This window comes from Artemia sp. Qi Xiang Cuo, chromosome 2 (genome assembly GCF_049724085.1).
Source record: "Artemia sp. Qi Xiang Cuo chromosome 2, ASM4972408v1, whole genome shotgun sequence".
Taxonomy (NCBI): Eukaryota; Metazoa; Arthropoda; class Branchiopoda; order Anostraca; family Artemiidae; genus Artemia; species Artemia sp. Qi Xiang Cuo.
The window spans coordinates 89904496-89922231 of NC_142795.1; the positions used below are offsets into that span (position 1 = coordinate 89904496).

Genomic DNA, 17736 nt, shown 5'->3' on the forward strand with positions numbered 1-17736 from the left:
CAGGCATCAGAAATATTTTTGGAACGGCTTACCGTATTCAAATGAAACTTCTGGGGCATCATGGTCGGGATGTTCATCTGATCAAAAGGCAACATGTGCCTGCTACTACTCCTATTAATTACTGCTGCTACTACTGTTACTGCTACTATTAATACACGACTATTACTGCTACTACTGCTCCTGCTAATACCACTACTACTATGATGCTAGTAATATTAAGATTACACGTATGAAGGTGAAGATTTGACAGAATATTGAGGGGGAATTTGGACTTCTTTATCCCTATTTGCATTAAAGTAAATAAAATTGTTAGTTCAAATGTTTCGAAATACATTTAACAAATAATTAAAGTATATTTAAATTTTTAAGAATAACACATTATTAACAATTATTAAATTATTAAAGTAACAATAACTACTAATAATTATAAGCAACTTTTAATAAATATCCAATTTAAAATTTGATTTTTTAGTAGTTTGAATTACGAAAATTAACAATAGGTAATTGCGATTTCCTTCTAGATATAATAGTTGCAACCCCAAATACTTTTAACTAAGCAGTAGATTAACTTTAGTGTAAAGAGTGGGAGGGATAGGTCACAGCCCCCTCATAAGCAGTATGAATGCTCGTTTTAAGTTTTAAACCGCATATTGTTTGGCCTTGGCTGAATTATAAAAGAAAAATAAGCTCTTAATATAAATGTCTGATATTTGAAAGTTTTTTTTTTTTTTAGCCAATCCGATGGTAATTGTCACAATTTAGGCAGCTTTTTCTTTAATTAGCGCAGCAAGCAGTTCTAAATGCCATTTCTTCATCACTCAAATTATGGCTCCCCTAAAGTTTAAATTTGTATTTCTTCCCCTAAAGTTTTTTTATTATTTCCTCCCCTAAAGTTTTTTTCCTCCCCTAAAGCTTCTACTTCCTTTCAATCTTTTCTTACGGAATATTTCTACTATATTTAATGACGTCACATTTTTTTGTTTAGCTCTAATAATATTACCGAAAAATAGGAAATGCCTAATATAAATCCATATAATTGTCTTTTCGTCTAATTAAATAAAAAAAAGTTTTTTTAACTGGAAGTTTCTACTTCCTTTGAATCTTTTCTTATGGAATATTTCTACTATATTTGATGACGTAACATTTTTTTGTTTAGCTCTAATAATATTACCGACAAATGGGAAATGCCTAATATAAATCTATATAATGGTCTTTTCGTCTAATTAAATAAAAAAAAAGTTTTTTTTTTAACTGGAAGTTTCTACTTCCTTTCAATCTTTTCTTACGGAATATTTCTACTATATTTATGACGTCACATTTTTTTTTTTTTTTTTAGCTATAATAATATTAACGAAAAATAGGAAATGCCTAGTAAAAATCATTATAATGGTCTTTTCATCTAATTAAATAAAAAAAAAGGTTTTTTAACTGGAAGTTTTTACTTTCTTTCAATCTTTTCTTACGGAATATTTCTACTATATTTGATGAAGTCACATTTTTTGTTTAGTTCTAATAATATTACCGAAAAATAGGAAATGCTTAATACAAATTTATATAATGGTCTTTTCGTCTAATTAAATAAAAAAAAATTAATAAAAGTAAGGAGCGACATTAAAACTTAAAACGAACGGAAATTATTCCGTATATGAAAGCGCCTGTCCACTCCTCAACGCCTCGCACTTTACGCTAAAGTTTTTACTGTTTCAAAAAGTAGGATTTTGACAAAGTTTTGATATTACCCTATAGTTCTGGAAAAAAAAACTTGTTTATTAAGTTGAATATTCTCAAGGACTGACAAGGTTAGATGTTTCATAATATAAATCTATATAATGGTCTTTTCGTCTAATTAAATAGAAATAAGTTGTTTTTTTTAACTGAAAGTAAGGAGCGACATTGAAACTTAAAACGAACGGAAATTATTCCGTATATGAAAGGGGCTGTCCACTCCTCAACACCTTGCTCTTTACGCTAAAGTTTTTACTGTTTTAAAAGTAGGATTTTCACAGGGTTTTAATATTACCCTTTAGTATCGTAAGAAAACTTGTTTTTTAAGTTGAATATTCTCAAGGACTGACAAGGTTGGATGTTTCATCAAACATATCTTACAAATAAAAGAGAAAGGAATACTTTGCGATTGACCACGCCCGTTAGTTCTATGAACTCTGTTATTAAGACAATAAGATATAAAAAGAAATGACAAGAATACACAACGTATCAGTTCTTCAAGTTTTTCTCTTTGAGTCTAAAGCTCACTTTTAAGTTAATAGTCATGAAGACTTTGGTAAGTCTGATATTTCTGTCTTAGACAAAAGAGAATATATATTCAAAAATATTCACATTGTTTTTAAGAAATCGAATTACTTTTTTTTTATACTATGATCAAAACATCAAATTTTATACCTGACACACTGTGAAAGATATATCGGAAATGAGATACACTTACATGTCATTGTTGTTATTGGAAATTCACCTGTAACACGGACTCCCTCCACGCCACAAAACAAACTTAAGCAAGTCCCCCTTGAAACCATTAATGATCAAAGACAGATTATTTGGGCATCGGAACCCGTCAAAAGTTTAGAGGCCCATTTACAATGAAATTATGTTAATAGTGAGATTTTGTTACAGTTAACTTGAGCCAATCAGGTTTTGCATAGAATTTTCTGATTGGCTGGAAAAAATTTGGAAAAATTCTGATTGGTTTAAATTAGTGCTAACTAAATCTTGGTATTAGTAAAATCCTATTGTGAATGGGGCATTGTACCTCCCTAAGTGGAGCACCCTCGTACACTTACGCACAGGGCCGTTCTTTGTTACGAGCAAAAGGACCAAAAGTTTCCCAAAGTTTCCCAAAAGTTTCCCAAAAGTTTCCAGGTTTCAAGAAAAATCTGGTCTTTGTTCACTCAATCGCTGAAACCAGTAACTTTTTTTTTAATTCATAATTTCTGGATGTAGTTTTATGTATAGTACTGTAAATTAAATAGAATAACAACGGAGTAAGAAAGAATTGCATGCACAACCAGGATGCACATTATGTCTTTGACTAAGTCCAACATTCCAATTGAATTTATGGGATACCACTAGCTACCAAGATTGGTAAATGTGGGTACCACACGTCAACACATATTAAGAGCTCGCCTAAAATCTATGTCTTCTTCTAGGCTAAACATCTCTTAGCCTACAATTGCTTGGAAATACATCGGCAAAAAAACATGATACGATACTAGAGTAACAACTGGCAATGGGATAAAAAAAAATATCAATGACAAATAATCCACCCCCACCTATTTAAAGTCCGAGATTATACATTTTGTCACAAAAGAAAAAGAATATATTTGCCAATGTGTGACTTTGCCAACCAAAACACATTATGTAGGTCTTTCATGGTTAGAAGCCAAAAGTGATTATACCAAAGAAGTCAATTGAGCATTTTATTGAAAATTAAATAAAAAACAAGTTTTTTTTTAAACTGAAAGTAAGGAGCGAAATTAAAACTTAAAACGAACAGAAAATATTCCGTATATAAAAGGGGCTGTCCCCTCCTCAACGCCTCGCTCTTTACGCTAAATTTTTTTATTGTTTTACAAAATAAAGTTGTGAGACAGTCAAACTTTAGCGTAAAGAGTGAGGCGTTTAGGAGGGGACAGCCCCTTTCATACAAAGAATAATTTCTGTTCTTTTTAAGTTTTAATGTCGCTCCTTACTTTCAGTTAAAAAAACTTGTTTTTTTAATTTAATTTCTGAACGTTTTTGAATTGATGCAGCTTTAATTTTGGCTCATTGTACATGAATAATTAAAACAAAATATGAATATTAGTTTTACTTTTTTTTTGGCTGAATGGCTTTCTCGAAATTTTGATCTGACGTAACTTACGAATTATTTACGCGTAAATTCTTATTACGTATATTAGGGGATTTGCCCCCTAGTCAATACCTCGCTCTTTACGCTAAATTTCAAATTTTGTTCCAATTCCTAAAGAATGAGCCCTTAATCACAAAGGCTGTTAATTAGAATAAATATCTCTGATGAAAGTACAAAAAAAACTTTAGCGTATACGTAATAATTTCTGTTGGTTTTATGTTTTAATGTTGCTCCTTACTTTCAGTTAAAAAAATTATTTTTTCTTATTTAATTTCCGATCATTTTTAAGCAATGCTGGGAAATCCGGTGCCCCCTTCATAGCAATGTCCCTTCCCCAATGAAAAATTCCTGCATGGAAAGTTCCTCCTACGTAATCTCCCACCCATTCTCCCCACCTACCAGCAAAAGTCTCCCCTGAAAACTTCTGTATACTTCCCAATAACCAATACTATAAATAAACATTGGGGAAGTTCATAACTTGCAGACCTTTCCCCGGGGACTGTGGAGAATCAAGTAATCCCCAAAGACATAGTTATTTTTTTTTTTTCGACCATACTGAACAAAAAGGCTATCTCAAAATTTTGATTGGGCGACCTTGGGAAAAAACTGAGCGTGGTAGGGGGCCTAGTTGCCCTCCATTTTTTTGTCACTTAAAAAGAGCACTAGAAATTTTAACTTCCGTTCGAATGAGCCCTTCTGCAATTTTCTAGGACCACTGGGTCGATACGATGACCCCTGGGAAAAAAAATAAAAATAAAAACGCATCCGTGATCTTTCTCGTGGAAAAAAAATACAAAATTCCACATTTTCGCAGATAGGAGCTTGAAACTTCTATAGTAGGGTTCTCTGATACACTTCTCTGATTAAAGTTCTATGACTTTTAGGGGGTGTTTTCGTCTTTTTTCGAAAATAAGGCAAATTTTCTCAGGTGCGTAACTTTTGATGGGTACGGTTAAATTTGAGGAAACTTATATATTTGAAATCAGCATAAAAACTAGGTTCCTTTGATGCATCTGTTGGTTTCAAAATTCCGTGTTTTAGAGTTTTGGTTACTATTGAACCGGGTCGCTCCTTGCTTAAAATTAAATATAAAAACAAGTTTTTTAAACTGAAAGTAAGGAGCGACATTAAAACTTAAAACGAACAGAAATTATTCCGTATATGAATGGGGCTGTCCCCTCCTCAACGCCTCGCTCTTTACGCTAAAGTTTTTTATTGTTTAAAAAAAATAGAGTTGTGAGAAAGTCAAACTTTAGCGTAAAGAGCGAGGCGTTGAGGGGGGGGACAGCCCTTTCATATACGGAATAAATTTCTGATCGTTTTTTAGTTAATGCAGCTTTTATTTTGGCTCACCGTCATTGAATAAGTAAACAAAATTTGCATAAAAATTTTACTTTTCTTTTGCTAAATGGCTGTCTCTAAATTTTGTTCTGACGTAATTTACAAATTAACTAACGTAACGAACTTCTATATTCGTATATTTTTCTTCTGACAAAAAATACAAAGTTGCAGATTTTTGCAGATATGAGCTTGAAACCAATGTAATAGGGTTTTCTGATAGGCTGAATCTGACGGTGTGGTTTTCATTAAAATTCTTTTACTTGTAGGGGATGTTTCCCCCCTCTTTAAAAAATCAGGTAAATTTTCTCAGGCTCATAGCCTTTGATGAGTAATACTAAACTTAATAAAATTTATATATTTAGAATCAGCATTATAAGCCCATTCTTTTGATACATTTAATGACCTCAAAATTTCGTTTTTAAAAGTTTCGATTACTATTGAGCCGTATCGCTTGTTTTTTTATTGTTTTTTTTTATTACGTAAATGTTATTACGTATATAAGGGGGTTCTCCCCTTAGTCAATACTACGCTCTTTACGTCAAAAGTTAAAATTTTGTTTAAGTCACAAACCCCTGAATCACAAAGGCCGTTTAATTAGAAATAGAATAGATAGCTCTTTTGAAGGTACTAAAAAAAACTGTTGCGTAAATAGCGAGGTATTGACTTGGGGGCAAACCCCCTCATATACGTAATAATTTCTCTTCGTTTTAAGTTTTGATGTTGCTTCTTACTTTCAGTTGAAAAAACTTGTTTTTTTTAATTTAATTTCTGATCGTTTTTTAAGTAATGCTTGGAAATCCGGCGCCCCCTTCATAAAATTGTCCCTTACCCCAAAGAAACATCCTCCACGGAGAGATTCTCCCGAGTAACCCCCTCCTCCAGCCCCCCCCACCAGCAAAACGTTCTTCCTGAAAATGTCTGTATACTTCCCAATAACCAATACAATATGTAAGCAATGGGCAAAGTTCATAACTTGCAGCCCTTCCCCTGGGAAGTGTGGGGGATTAAGTCATCCTAAAAGACATATTTATTAGACTTTCAACTATGTTGAACAAAATGGCTATCTTAGAATTTTGATCGGGTGACTTTGGGAAAAAATGAGCGCGGGAGGGGGCCTAGTTGCCCTCCATTTCTTTTGGTCGCTTAAAAAGGGTACTAGAACTTTTAATTATCGTTCCAATGAACCCTTCTACGATATTCTAGGACCACTGGGTCAATACGATTACCCCTGGGAAAAAAAACAAATAAACACGCATTCGTGATCTTTCTTCTGGCAAAAAATGGAAATCCCACTTTGTTGTAACGAACTTCTATATTCATAAATTTTCAACACATATATTAGAGGGTTCGCCCCTAGTTAATACCTTGCTCTTCAAGCAAAAGTTCGAATTTTGTTCTAATTCTTTAAAAATGACCCCTTAATCACAAATGCCGCTAATTAGAATAAATAGCTTTTATGAAAGTACTAAATAATCTTTGGCTTAAAGAGAGAGGTATTGACTAGGAGGTGAACCCAATCATATACGTAATGTTTTCTGTCGTTTTTAAGTTTTGATGTTGCTCCTTACTTTCAGTTGAAAAACTTGTTTTTTTATATATATAATTTCTGATCTTTTTTAAAATAATGCTGGGAAATCCGGCGCCCCCTTCATAGCAATGTCCCTTCCCCCATGAAAACTTCATGGATAGATCCTCCCACATAACCCCTGATCCACTCCACCCCCCACTACCAGAAAAAATCCCCCTGAAAACGTCTGTATATTTCCCAATAACCAATACTATATGTTAACATTGGGTAAAGTTCATAACTTTCATCCCTCCCCCCGGCGACTTCGGGGGATTAAGTCATCATAAAAGACATATTTATCATATTTTCGACCCTGCTGAACAAAATGGCTTTCTCAAAATTTTGATCGGGTGACTTTGAGAAAAAAATGAGCGTGGGAGGGGGCCTAGTTGCCCTCCATTTTTTGATCACTTAAAAAGGGCACTAGAACTTTTAATTTCCGTTCAAATGAGTCCTCCCACGATATTCTACGACCACTGGGTTGATGCGATCACCCCTGGGAAAAAAAACAAACAAACAAACAAATAAACACGCATCCGTGATCTTTCTTCTGGCAAAAAATGCAAAATTCCACATTTTTGTAGATAGGAGCTTAAAACCTCTACAGTAGGGTTCTCTGATACGCTGAATATGACGGTGTGATTTACATTAAGGTTCTATAACTTTTAGGGGGTCTTTCCCCCTTTTTTCGAAAACCATCTAAATTTTCTCAGGCAAGTAACTTTTGATAGGTAGGACTAAACTTGATGAAACTTATATATTTGAAATTAGCATTAAAATCTGATTCTTTTGATGTACCTATTGGTATCAAAATTCCGTTTTCTGCAGTTTCGGTTACCATTGAGCCGGGTCACTCGTTACTAACAGTTCGTTACCACGTTCCTTACCACGAACTGTTTGACTATATAGCGCTACGTATTTAGTGTCCGAGATAAGAACTTTAGGTTTCAGTTCATACTGCATAACAAATATGAAAAAATTTATTCAAATTAAACCATAATGTAAAAAAAATACTTTTACATTAGTTAAATAAAGTTTAACTCTCCTGCCAGTGGTCAGACCTTATAAATCCTGCGGCTAGTGTCTAGATCCTGCATATGGCACATACTGTAAATTTAACTCTCCTGCTAGTGGCTAGATCATATAAATTCTGTAGATCCTGTAGCCAATGCTAAACCTGTATAGGACAAATCCCATAAAATCCTCTAGAATTATCTTGACAGCTGTTACGCAGACTAGAGTTTCCAATTAACACAGTAGGAAGGAAAATTCGACAGTCTTATTACATTTTAATCAAAATAAATTTGTAGAAATAACAAGAAAGAGGGATAATAACGAAAACTAGCGTCTAAAGGCTCGGATGGGAAGGGGGTGAAGAGGGTCAAAGCCCGGGTCACCTGGGAATTTCGTGGTTTTACTATTATTATAATATACACCAGTTGTTACTAGTTTAAAACAGGAAATTAAGAAAAGTAAGAATCAAGATAAAATCAGTACTGCTACTTATTGCATTGTTACTTTATTAGAAAAAAAAAGTCCAAAAATTTTGAACTTCAGAGTAACTATTTTCAGAGTAAATAGTTTTTCAACTGTATTGAAATTATGCAAATTAAAAGCTTGTTAAGGCAAACCATTGTTAATCCTTCAACCGAAATAATTGTTGTAGACAAACCAATTCAAAATTTACAAGTTAACTAACAATCAAATTATTAAAATTGAAATTAGAGTTGCAGTTTCCAAAATCATAGAAAGTTTAAGTTGCAATTAGAGTTACATAGAATTGCAATTGTATTTGGACGTCGAAAGCAACTAATGAAATGTGGGTATTTTAATGTAATGATAATTTTGCTCTTCTAGATCGTTTGATTTTCTAGATTGTTTGCTCTTCTAGATTGCTCGTCCAGGGTAATAGAATATTATTAGTCTAGATTTAAAGACAAAAACAACTTATTCGATTTTTTGCGTAGAACTGCCTTCATTATCTTTCAATCTAGGATAGGGCCAAATTAAATCTTCGAATATTTTCAGAGGGAACTGAAAGTCCACGATTGAAACCTTTGAAAAGGTTTGTTTGTTCAATTGAAACCGCAAGAAAAACTCAATTTGAAATGGGAAATATATAACTTGCAAAAACTTACCACTAAGCCCTTATTTAATACAATTCTCATCCTAAAATAAAAAAATGTGAATTGACAGTATTTAGCCATGATATACTGACCAGATAGTAAACTTTATCATAAAAAATAGAGCTCAAAACATTAAACAATCCCTCAAACTAAGAATTTTTTTTCTAGGCAATTTTGTTCATTGAGGTGGCAGCTACCATGGCTCATCCTTCAACTTATGGTTACGTAGCCCTTCATCCGTTGTCCTATCCATATACTTCTCAGTATGGCACATACTCATACCCTGGGTACCCTAACATTATACCTGCAGCCGCACCAGCAGTTGTGAAGTCTGTAGCAACACCTTACACCGTACCTTTAGCACCAGCTTTTTATGCACCATCATACACTGCAAATCAATATCACTCCCAAGACGAATTGGGGCAGGCAAGCTATGGGTATGCTCATCCAGGCCAATCTCACGCAGCAACTAGAGACGCATATGGCAATGTAGTTGGAAGCTATGCTTATGTAAACCCAGATGGAAAAGAAGTTCGTGTCAACTATGTTGCTGACAACAACGGGTTCCGTGTATCTTCAAATGACCTTCCAGTTGCACCAGCCGTCCCTGCTTATGAACAACCAGCTGCACCTGTTCCCGTTGAAGATACACCAGAAGTTAAAGCAGCTAAGGCTGAACACTTAAATGCAGTTGCAGCTGTCAAGGCACGTAACCTTGCATTGGAGTAGGAAGTTGTCGTTTTTAACTATTAATTTATTTCTAACTTAACAAAATTGCCGAAAGACCTGATTTCTTACTCATTTGTTTTTAATAAATACTATTTTGAAGCCCTAATGAACTATGCATAGGCCTATAGATAGAGCTAAGTGGAGCCGAGTGGCTAGCGCGCTAGACTTGAAATCCTTTAGTACCTAGACCAATGTAGGAAAGGTATAACAGGAAGGTTGTGTGAAAGCTCAGGATGGCTGTCCTCCAAACCTCTATTGAACTTTCTGGTTTAAGAACCATGAAAATGGAGATCAGCATCACCGGTAGGGATTAAAAGTCCAATGCCGAATTCTTTACCTTTTCACCTTTTAAAACAGTTCGTGGTAACGAACTGTTGCTGCTTTTACCACCAGATGAATTGAATTTTTATGCTGACTCCAAATATATAAGATTCATTAAGTTTTGTGTTACCCATCAAAAGCTACGAACCTGAGAAAATTTCCTGGATTTTAAAAAACTGGAGAAACACCACCTAAAAGTCAAGGAATTTTAATGAAAATCACACCATGAGATTCAGCGTATTAGACAACCCTACTGTAGAATTTTCAAGCTCCCATCTAAAAAAATGTGAAATTTTGTACTTTTTGCAAGAAGACAGATCACGGATGCGAATTTATTTGTTTGTTTGTTGTTGTTTTTTCGGAGGGGGGGTGATCTCACCGAACCAATAGTACTAAAATATCGGGAAATAGATTTTTTCACGTAGGAGGGGATTATCAGCATAATTTCAGAAACAGTAAGAAATTAAAGTCTTTTTCAACCGAAAATGCACTAAGAAAAATTTTCACCCGGAACCGTCCGCAAGAAATTTTGAGGGGGAATTTTCAGCTAGAATGGAATTGTAAGGGGGGAATTTTCCTGGTACGGGGTATTTTACTTGAGAATAAATTTCCATGAAGGGATCTTCCGTGGGGAGAAGCAATTTTCCATGGGGGGGGGGAGCAGGATATCCTTGCATAATTAAAAAACGATCAGAAATTAAATAAGAAAACAAGTTTTTCTCAAAAGAAAGTAAGGAGCAACATAAAAACTTTAAACGAATATAAATTATTACGTATATAAGGAGGGTTGCCTCCTCCTCAACATCTCGTTCTTTACGCAAAAGTTTGACTTTTTCTCGAAACACTTTAAGACCGACTTCTGAAATACAAGGGCCGTTAATTAGAACAATAAGAAGTTTTTTTGAAATATACTAAAAAACTTTAGTTTGAAGAGTTTATTTCTCTTCAAATTGAGGAAGGGGAGACCCCCCTCATACACATAATAATTTTTGTTAGTTTTAAGTTTTGACGTTGCTCCTTACTTTCAGTTGAGAATACTTGTTTTTTATTTAATATAGTCAGAGCATAAAGGTGTCAACAGCTTAACAGTACTTGCTACTGTGTTTTCCGAAAGCGTAAAATAGGAGTATGTGAACAAGCCTTATATTTATATGTAAGTACATTTTTCCACCTCTTTCTTAGTCATTTCCAAGTAAACCAAGATACCTACCTCGACCACCACCAAATGAAGAACAAACTAAAGACAAATGATAGTTTCATTAATTCATTAGTAGGCCAAATGTACTATAAACTGTCACATAAACGCTTTGACGAAGGCTTAAATTAGTCAAGGAAATTATACTTTCTAGGGTAATTTCTATAGGTAACAACTTTTAAGGATATTTTAGGTTAGTAATGTAGGTCCATACCATACGAAAAGGTCAAACAACAAACTGAAATTTCAATATAGAAAAGAGAAGTTCAAAATAGAACATGGTATCAGAGGCGTTCTTAGATGAATAACGTAGTAATTTCTAAGTGAACGAAGTCTTTAATTTCAAATCTTTGCGGGTAGCGCAGAAAAAACTCATTTTCTACTTTAGGTGCATTTGTATAACTTGTATAAGGTGCAAAGGTGTTTTAAGGGTTTTTTCTTAGATGTTTTTATTTTACTCTTTTTAGTCTTTGGTGTCATAAGTCTGCCAGGACAGAAAGTTCACCGAAATGGCATCCTAACGTAAGAGTAACAATTCATACCATACATAATATCTTGGTGGTGAAACTTTGCCCAAAGACCACACCTACCTCTTCTTCAAACAGCCAATAGCCAGAGCTATTTGTATATGACAAATAGCATTCCTGTAAACAGATTTTCGATTTTTTGAAGATATACTATTAGAAGAATTTAACATTTGAAGATTTGATCCCCTAGATAGAAAAATTTTAAAAAAAGGCGTAAAACTCAAGAAGATGCCTTCCTTAGGATTTTTTTTTTACAAAAAATCCTACGTTTGCTTAGAAGGCATTAAGTTGTCAAGTAAATCACTATATGAAAATGCAATTCAGACCGACTTGTTCGAAAAACACGTTCAAAAATGGATGGCAATGTCTTGTGACTTTCTCAAGTTAATTTTAAATAACACAGTTTCTTCAACAAAAGATACAAAGTACAAAAAGGGCTCATTCAATCGCAATTGTGAGATGTGGTAGCCTTTTTAAGCGACGAAATGAACCTGAATGCAGCAACACCTCGTTCTGCGATATAGACCTGGATGGTTCATATTGCATTCAACCTCAAATTCTTATTTTTTTTTTGTTTTTTTTTTTTAATGGTAAATAATCTTTAAAAATATGCCATCAGATGCACCAAGATATAAGAAGACGTTGCTACAGGGGCACCAAATATCGCGCGTAGGCTATTTCAAAACAGAGGTTTATCAGATACGTTTTATACCTTTTTCATCATGGAATCATTCAAAAACACATCATCCACTCGGCAAGTGATTCACACATGTATGCAAGAGCAGGAGTCAATTGTTATTTCTATCAAATAGTTACTCGGCCCTACTGTAACTAAAACGAAAAAAAGTGAATTTTGATAACAACTAGTACGTCAAAAGAACTGGCTTTACATGCTGATTTTAGATTTACAAAAGTCGCTTAGTTTAATGTTACCCACCAAAAGCTACGAGCCTGGAAAATTTGCCTGGTTTTTGAAAAAGGGGGATACCCCCCCCCCCCTCCCAAAAAAAATTCAAACTCTATTAATGAAAATCACACCATCAGGTTCAGTATATCAGAAAATCCCTACTGTACAGGATCTACAAAATGTCAAATTTTGCATTCTTGGCAGAAGAAAGACCATGGACGTGTGATCTTTTTTCCCGTGGGAGATTTTATTGACCAATAGTCCTAGAAGATCGTGAGAGGGCTCATTTGAATTGAAATTAAAAGTTCAAGTGCATTTTTTAATTGACCAAAAAGATTTCGCCACGGGGAAGTGATGTTTTCTGCCATTTGGTGGTACCAAAGTACGATTTCGCCAAAAGTCAACCAAGTTGCAATTGATTGCAAATTCTGTGACATTCATCAATTCAAAAGCGTAAAAAAAAACTATGTATTGAGCTTACCAGTTGCAGAGGAAGTAATGCCGCATGCTGGCACACACGCTCCTGAAAAGTCAGGGACTTAATTCAAGATAATTGGTTAATGTGGATATTTATCTTAATTCTGAGTATAACTAGGTTGAATCAGCTGCTTTTTCATGAAATTATCTTCAGTGATGTATAATTACGAATCAGCTATTACGAAGGAGGGGTGGTAGGTCATTTTGTAGGTGGGCGATGTCAGAGCCCTAAAAAATAGCATTTCAATACCCAAATTGCGTAACTCTCCTTCAGCTTTCAGATAAATATAAAAAGTGACATAGAGAAGGGGTAAGAATTAATCTCTCATCTCTCTTCATTAAGGGTAAGTGTAAATAGGGGTGCTAGATGGTGTACGTGTAACTGCACCCTCGTGTAACTGAACCCGTGCAACTGAATCCATATAACTGAACCCTGGTGCATCTGAACACAAGGGTAACTGGACCCCTGTTTAACTGAAACCCCTAAAACTCAACTCCTGTGCAACTGATCCCCCGTGTAACTGAACTTCCATGCAACTGGACCCCATTTCAGTCAAACCTCGATTAATTTAAGCCCAGTGCAACTCAACCCCATTTAACTAAACCCCATGCAACCGAAACCCCGCATAACTGATGAACGCTCATTGAACTGGACCTCTGTGTAACTCAACCCTATTAAACTGAACCTTGGTGAAACTAAACTCCCGTTTAACTAGACCCCCGTGCAACACAACCCCATTTAAGGGAGCCTTCGTTCAACTGAACACCCGTACAACTCAACTCCATTTAACTAAACCCTCATTCAACTGAACCATCGTCCAACTAAAACCCTTGGTAAATCAACCTCCGTTTAACTCAACCCCCGGTTTGTTTCAACCCTTATGTAACTTTACCTCTATTTAAATCAAACCCTGTTTGACTCTACTTAACCCAATGCCTAAACTTAACTTACAGAACATTTTTATACGGATTAAAAATGTTGTAATCTACTGACCTAGTTTCTGGACATCTATTTATATTTTTTTTTTTAAAGATTTGTGCCGGTTTCAATTCAGTGATAATATTGGAGAATAGCCATTACGCAGTATTGATAGGCAATTACACTGCGATTGAGGTGGGGAAAGAAAAGTAAGCAGAAGAGGGGTGGACAGTTTTGCTAACAAAAGCCTTGGTACCCGCTGGGATTGCCAGCGGGTCCACACTTGCCAGCGTGCCAGTCGCTCACAGTTTACTAGTCAACCGCAAACAGAACAGAAGCGGAAAAGAATGATTTGCAAATATTTCGGTCACGGAAAATGCAACAAAGGTAAAGCTTGTACGCATGTTTATCCTTGCAAGTCTTATGCAGATAATAAGTGCAAGAGTCAGAACTGCAAGCTTAATCACCCGAACCAGTGCAAGCATGGTTCGTTACGCCAGTGCCCTAACAAACAGAAATGCAACTTTGTCCGCATCACGCAACAGGAACTGTCTCCAAAGCAGCAACCGAGGAGGTCTCCAAATATCAACCATCGTATGAGTTTCCAGCTGAATAATCAGAGAAGACCAGTTTCTAACGAGAGGGGTATTTCCCCTTTGTATTTAATGTACCCTTGCCAAAATGCTGTTCTCTCTTTCTTCTCAGGTAACGGCCATATCTTGGGGTTCATTCAGCCCCCACGCCCCTTGTATCAACAAGTTCTAACAATTTGGGAAATTTCCAGCATTTTTCGGTGATCTACCCCAGGTAGATAAAAAGAAAGAAGCAGCTAGTTCCTACGACCTCCTCTCTTTTCTTCTTATTAATGTCCAGTCTCTAAGCAATAAAATGACGGAAGTTTCGACAAGACTAGATGACAATAAAATTGATATTTGCTCCATAACAGAGACTTGGTCTGCCAATTAATGTAACGCCCAGATAAGCAGCTATAATTTTCTCGTCAAGAGTAGGTGAAACAAGGAAGGTGCTGTCGTCACACATGAAGAGGAGTAGGCATTCAAAACGATATACCGCAGCATATATACGAAGGCTCTCAGACTACCGAGTACGAGCTGTTGTGGGTAATATTGAGACTAAAAGTTCTTCCCCGTAAGTTTTCGTCGATCGTAGTTGGAGTACTCTGTTTTCCACCGCGGTCTAGTTACAGGCGGGAGCTCATAGCCCATCTACAAACATGTTTAGATGAGATTAAAATGAGACACCCAAACAGTTCTGTCGTTTTTATGGGTAACTTCAACGACCTAATACCCAGCTGGATTGAACGATCGCTAAGCTTGAAGCAAGTTGTTCTTGAAAAGACAACTCAAAAGTCTGTCATTGATCTCATCTTCACAGATATTTCCAATTTCTATAGTAATCCAGTGACGCTGCCAAGTCTTGATAAAAGTAGGCTTCACACTTTTGTATGCACTGGTGTCCCAGGGAGGAAAAGAGAATAGGAAACAAGCGATTTTTTTAAGCTGGCCTCTGACTGAGTCTGGAAAATAGCTATTCGCTAAATGGGCTATTTCGAAAAACTGGAAAAGTTTGTACAAAAACTGTGATGTCAACGGCATGTATAGAATATTTTCCACTGAAATATGGATAGCTTACGATGTATATTTTCCAGAGAAGACAGTCACAGTAAACTCAGCTGACAAGCCCAGGGTTAACTCGCGCCTGAAAAGGATGATACTCAAACGCAACAGGCTCCATAAGAAGGGGAAGATAGGTGAAGCTTACAAGCTGAGAAATCAAGTGGTCTATGAATGTAGATTGGCTGAGAAGTCTTACGGTTCAAAAATGAAAGAGCTCATGACCACAAACCCAGCCGGTTACTATAAAGGAATATGGCTTCTCATTAGCTTCTCTGTAAGGCAAAGTGTAAGCGTATACGACGAATCTGGGAATAAGCTCTACGCAAACGACGCGACACAAAAGTATTTTGCTAGTATTTGCAGAAGCAATCCACCAATTTCAAGTGTTCCCCCCCCCCTTGACTGCTACATCTGAGATACCTGTGATTAACTCTCACGAAGTTGCAAAGGTTCTTGAGAGACTTGACCCCAATAAGGCAACTTACCCTGGAGACGTTCTAACAACCCTGTACAAAGAAAACGCAGCGTTTCTAGCTGAACCTCTGACCGTCTTTTTAAACCAATGCCTGTTGAGTGATACCTTTCCGGATGATTAAAAAAAAAGAAAAGTTGTAACGCCAATATCTAAAGTTTCTAATCCAAAAGGGGTGAGTGACCTACGGCCCATATCTTCGACCCCTATTGTATCTCATGTCTTAGAACATTTTCTAAAGAAATGGCTACTAGAAGATTTTTGTGATAAAATAGATCCCTGTCAGTATGGATTTATCAAAGAATCTAGCACAGTACATTATTTGATCAAAATTGTAGAAGAAACCCTGGAGCATCTCGAAAATAACGATGCATTTGTAGAAATATTGCAAGCAGACTTAGAAAAGGCTATCGACAAATCAAGCCATCCGAATATTCTTGAGTCAATGACAGATTTTAGAGCTTTTTTAATTCAGATAGTATATAATTTTTTATACGGACGGCAACAGTGTGTTAGTGCTGATAGGGTACAATCGGATTTTCTTGAGCTTTTCTATAAAATACTTCAAGGTACAAAACGGGACTTGTTTTATTTTTAATACTGTGTAATAAAATTGCGACTTGGCATGAAAACAGAGCGAAGTTTGCAGATGATTTGTCATTGCTGATACTTCAAAAACTAGGATCCATGATTAGTACGGATGGCATAATTTGCCGTTTGGAGGCTGACTGTGAAGAAACATGGCTTTCAATTAATAGGAAAAAGTCAGCACTTATGAGAAGAGTCTCGTTTATGAAAAAAAAAAGTTACTAGTAAAAGTGATATAAATGTGCTAATTGTAAATAATACGACAATTTTAGGTGTGACATTTAACTCAAAAATGTCATGGAGGGATCATGTAAATAATTGTATTAAGAAGGCGAATATAGCGTTGCATAATCTAGTCATAATTCGGAGATTCTTTTTTAGCCGTTTTTCACTTTTGAATTTTTATAAACTGTACATTCGGAGTATTTTAGAGTATGTATGTCCTGTGTGGCACCCGTGACCAAGTAAAGAGCAAAGGAATGACCTTGAGAACATGCAGAAACGAGCTACCTGTGTGATAATAGGTCCGGAATTTAAGAATTATGATGATAGCCTTAAAATCCTAGGCCTAGAAGGACTTGATGCCAGGCGACACCAGCTGACAATGGCCTTTGGACAGAAACTTTTGGAGTCAAGCAGGCATCTTGATCTGCTCCCTGAACCAGCAAAAACAGGGCGTAATGCAAGGCTTGCTTCAGCGAGAAACAAGATTTGCTTCTCGCTTCATTCGTAGTTTCCAGCTTATATTACCCATTTGGGTAGCCCCAGAACTTTACTAAATTTAAAGAAACTTTCAGGAATGGGTCTATCATTAAAATCATGGTGTGGTAAAATATTTTTCGTTTTATTGCACCCTATGAGCTTTTCAATTAGTGTTCTAGTAAGGATTTGCCAAGGGCCTCTGATTTTATACCCGATTCCCTAAGCTCTGTCAGTTTGACTTTTCAAATTAGGCAAAAGCATATTGTTTGGGTCATTCCAATCAGCGATCAACCAGGAAATGACACCTGCTTTTATGGGATGGGTGAAATAAACACTTATTCTGAGAATATCGGATGGCTACCCATT

The 17736-nt window shown here is 35.7% G+C and overlaps 1 protein-coding gene across 1 annotated transcript; it reads left to right on the forward strand.

The window, feature by feature from the left end:
* The first annotated feature begins 2175 nt into the window (after positions 1–2175).
* Positions 2176–9727, forward strand: LOC148955777 (cuticle protein 7-like). The gene is made up of 2 exons (XM_089108339.1): positions 2176–2281; positions 9065–9727. Exons 1-2 carry the CDS (start codon positions 2270–2272, stop codon positions 9623–9625), a joined length of 573 nt encoding a protein of 190 aa, XP_088964465.1. The 5' UTR covers positions 2176–2269; the 3' UTR covers positions 9626–9727.
* Positions 9728–17736: the final 8009 nt, after the last annotated feature.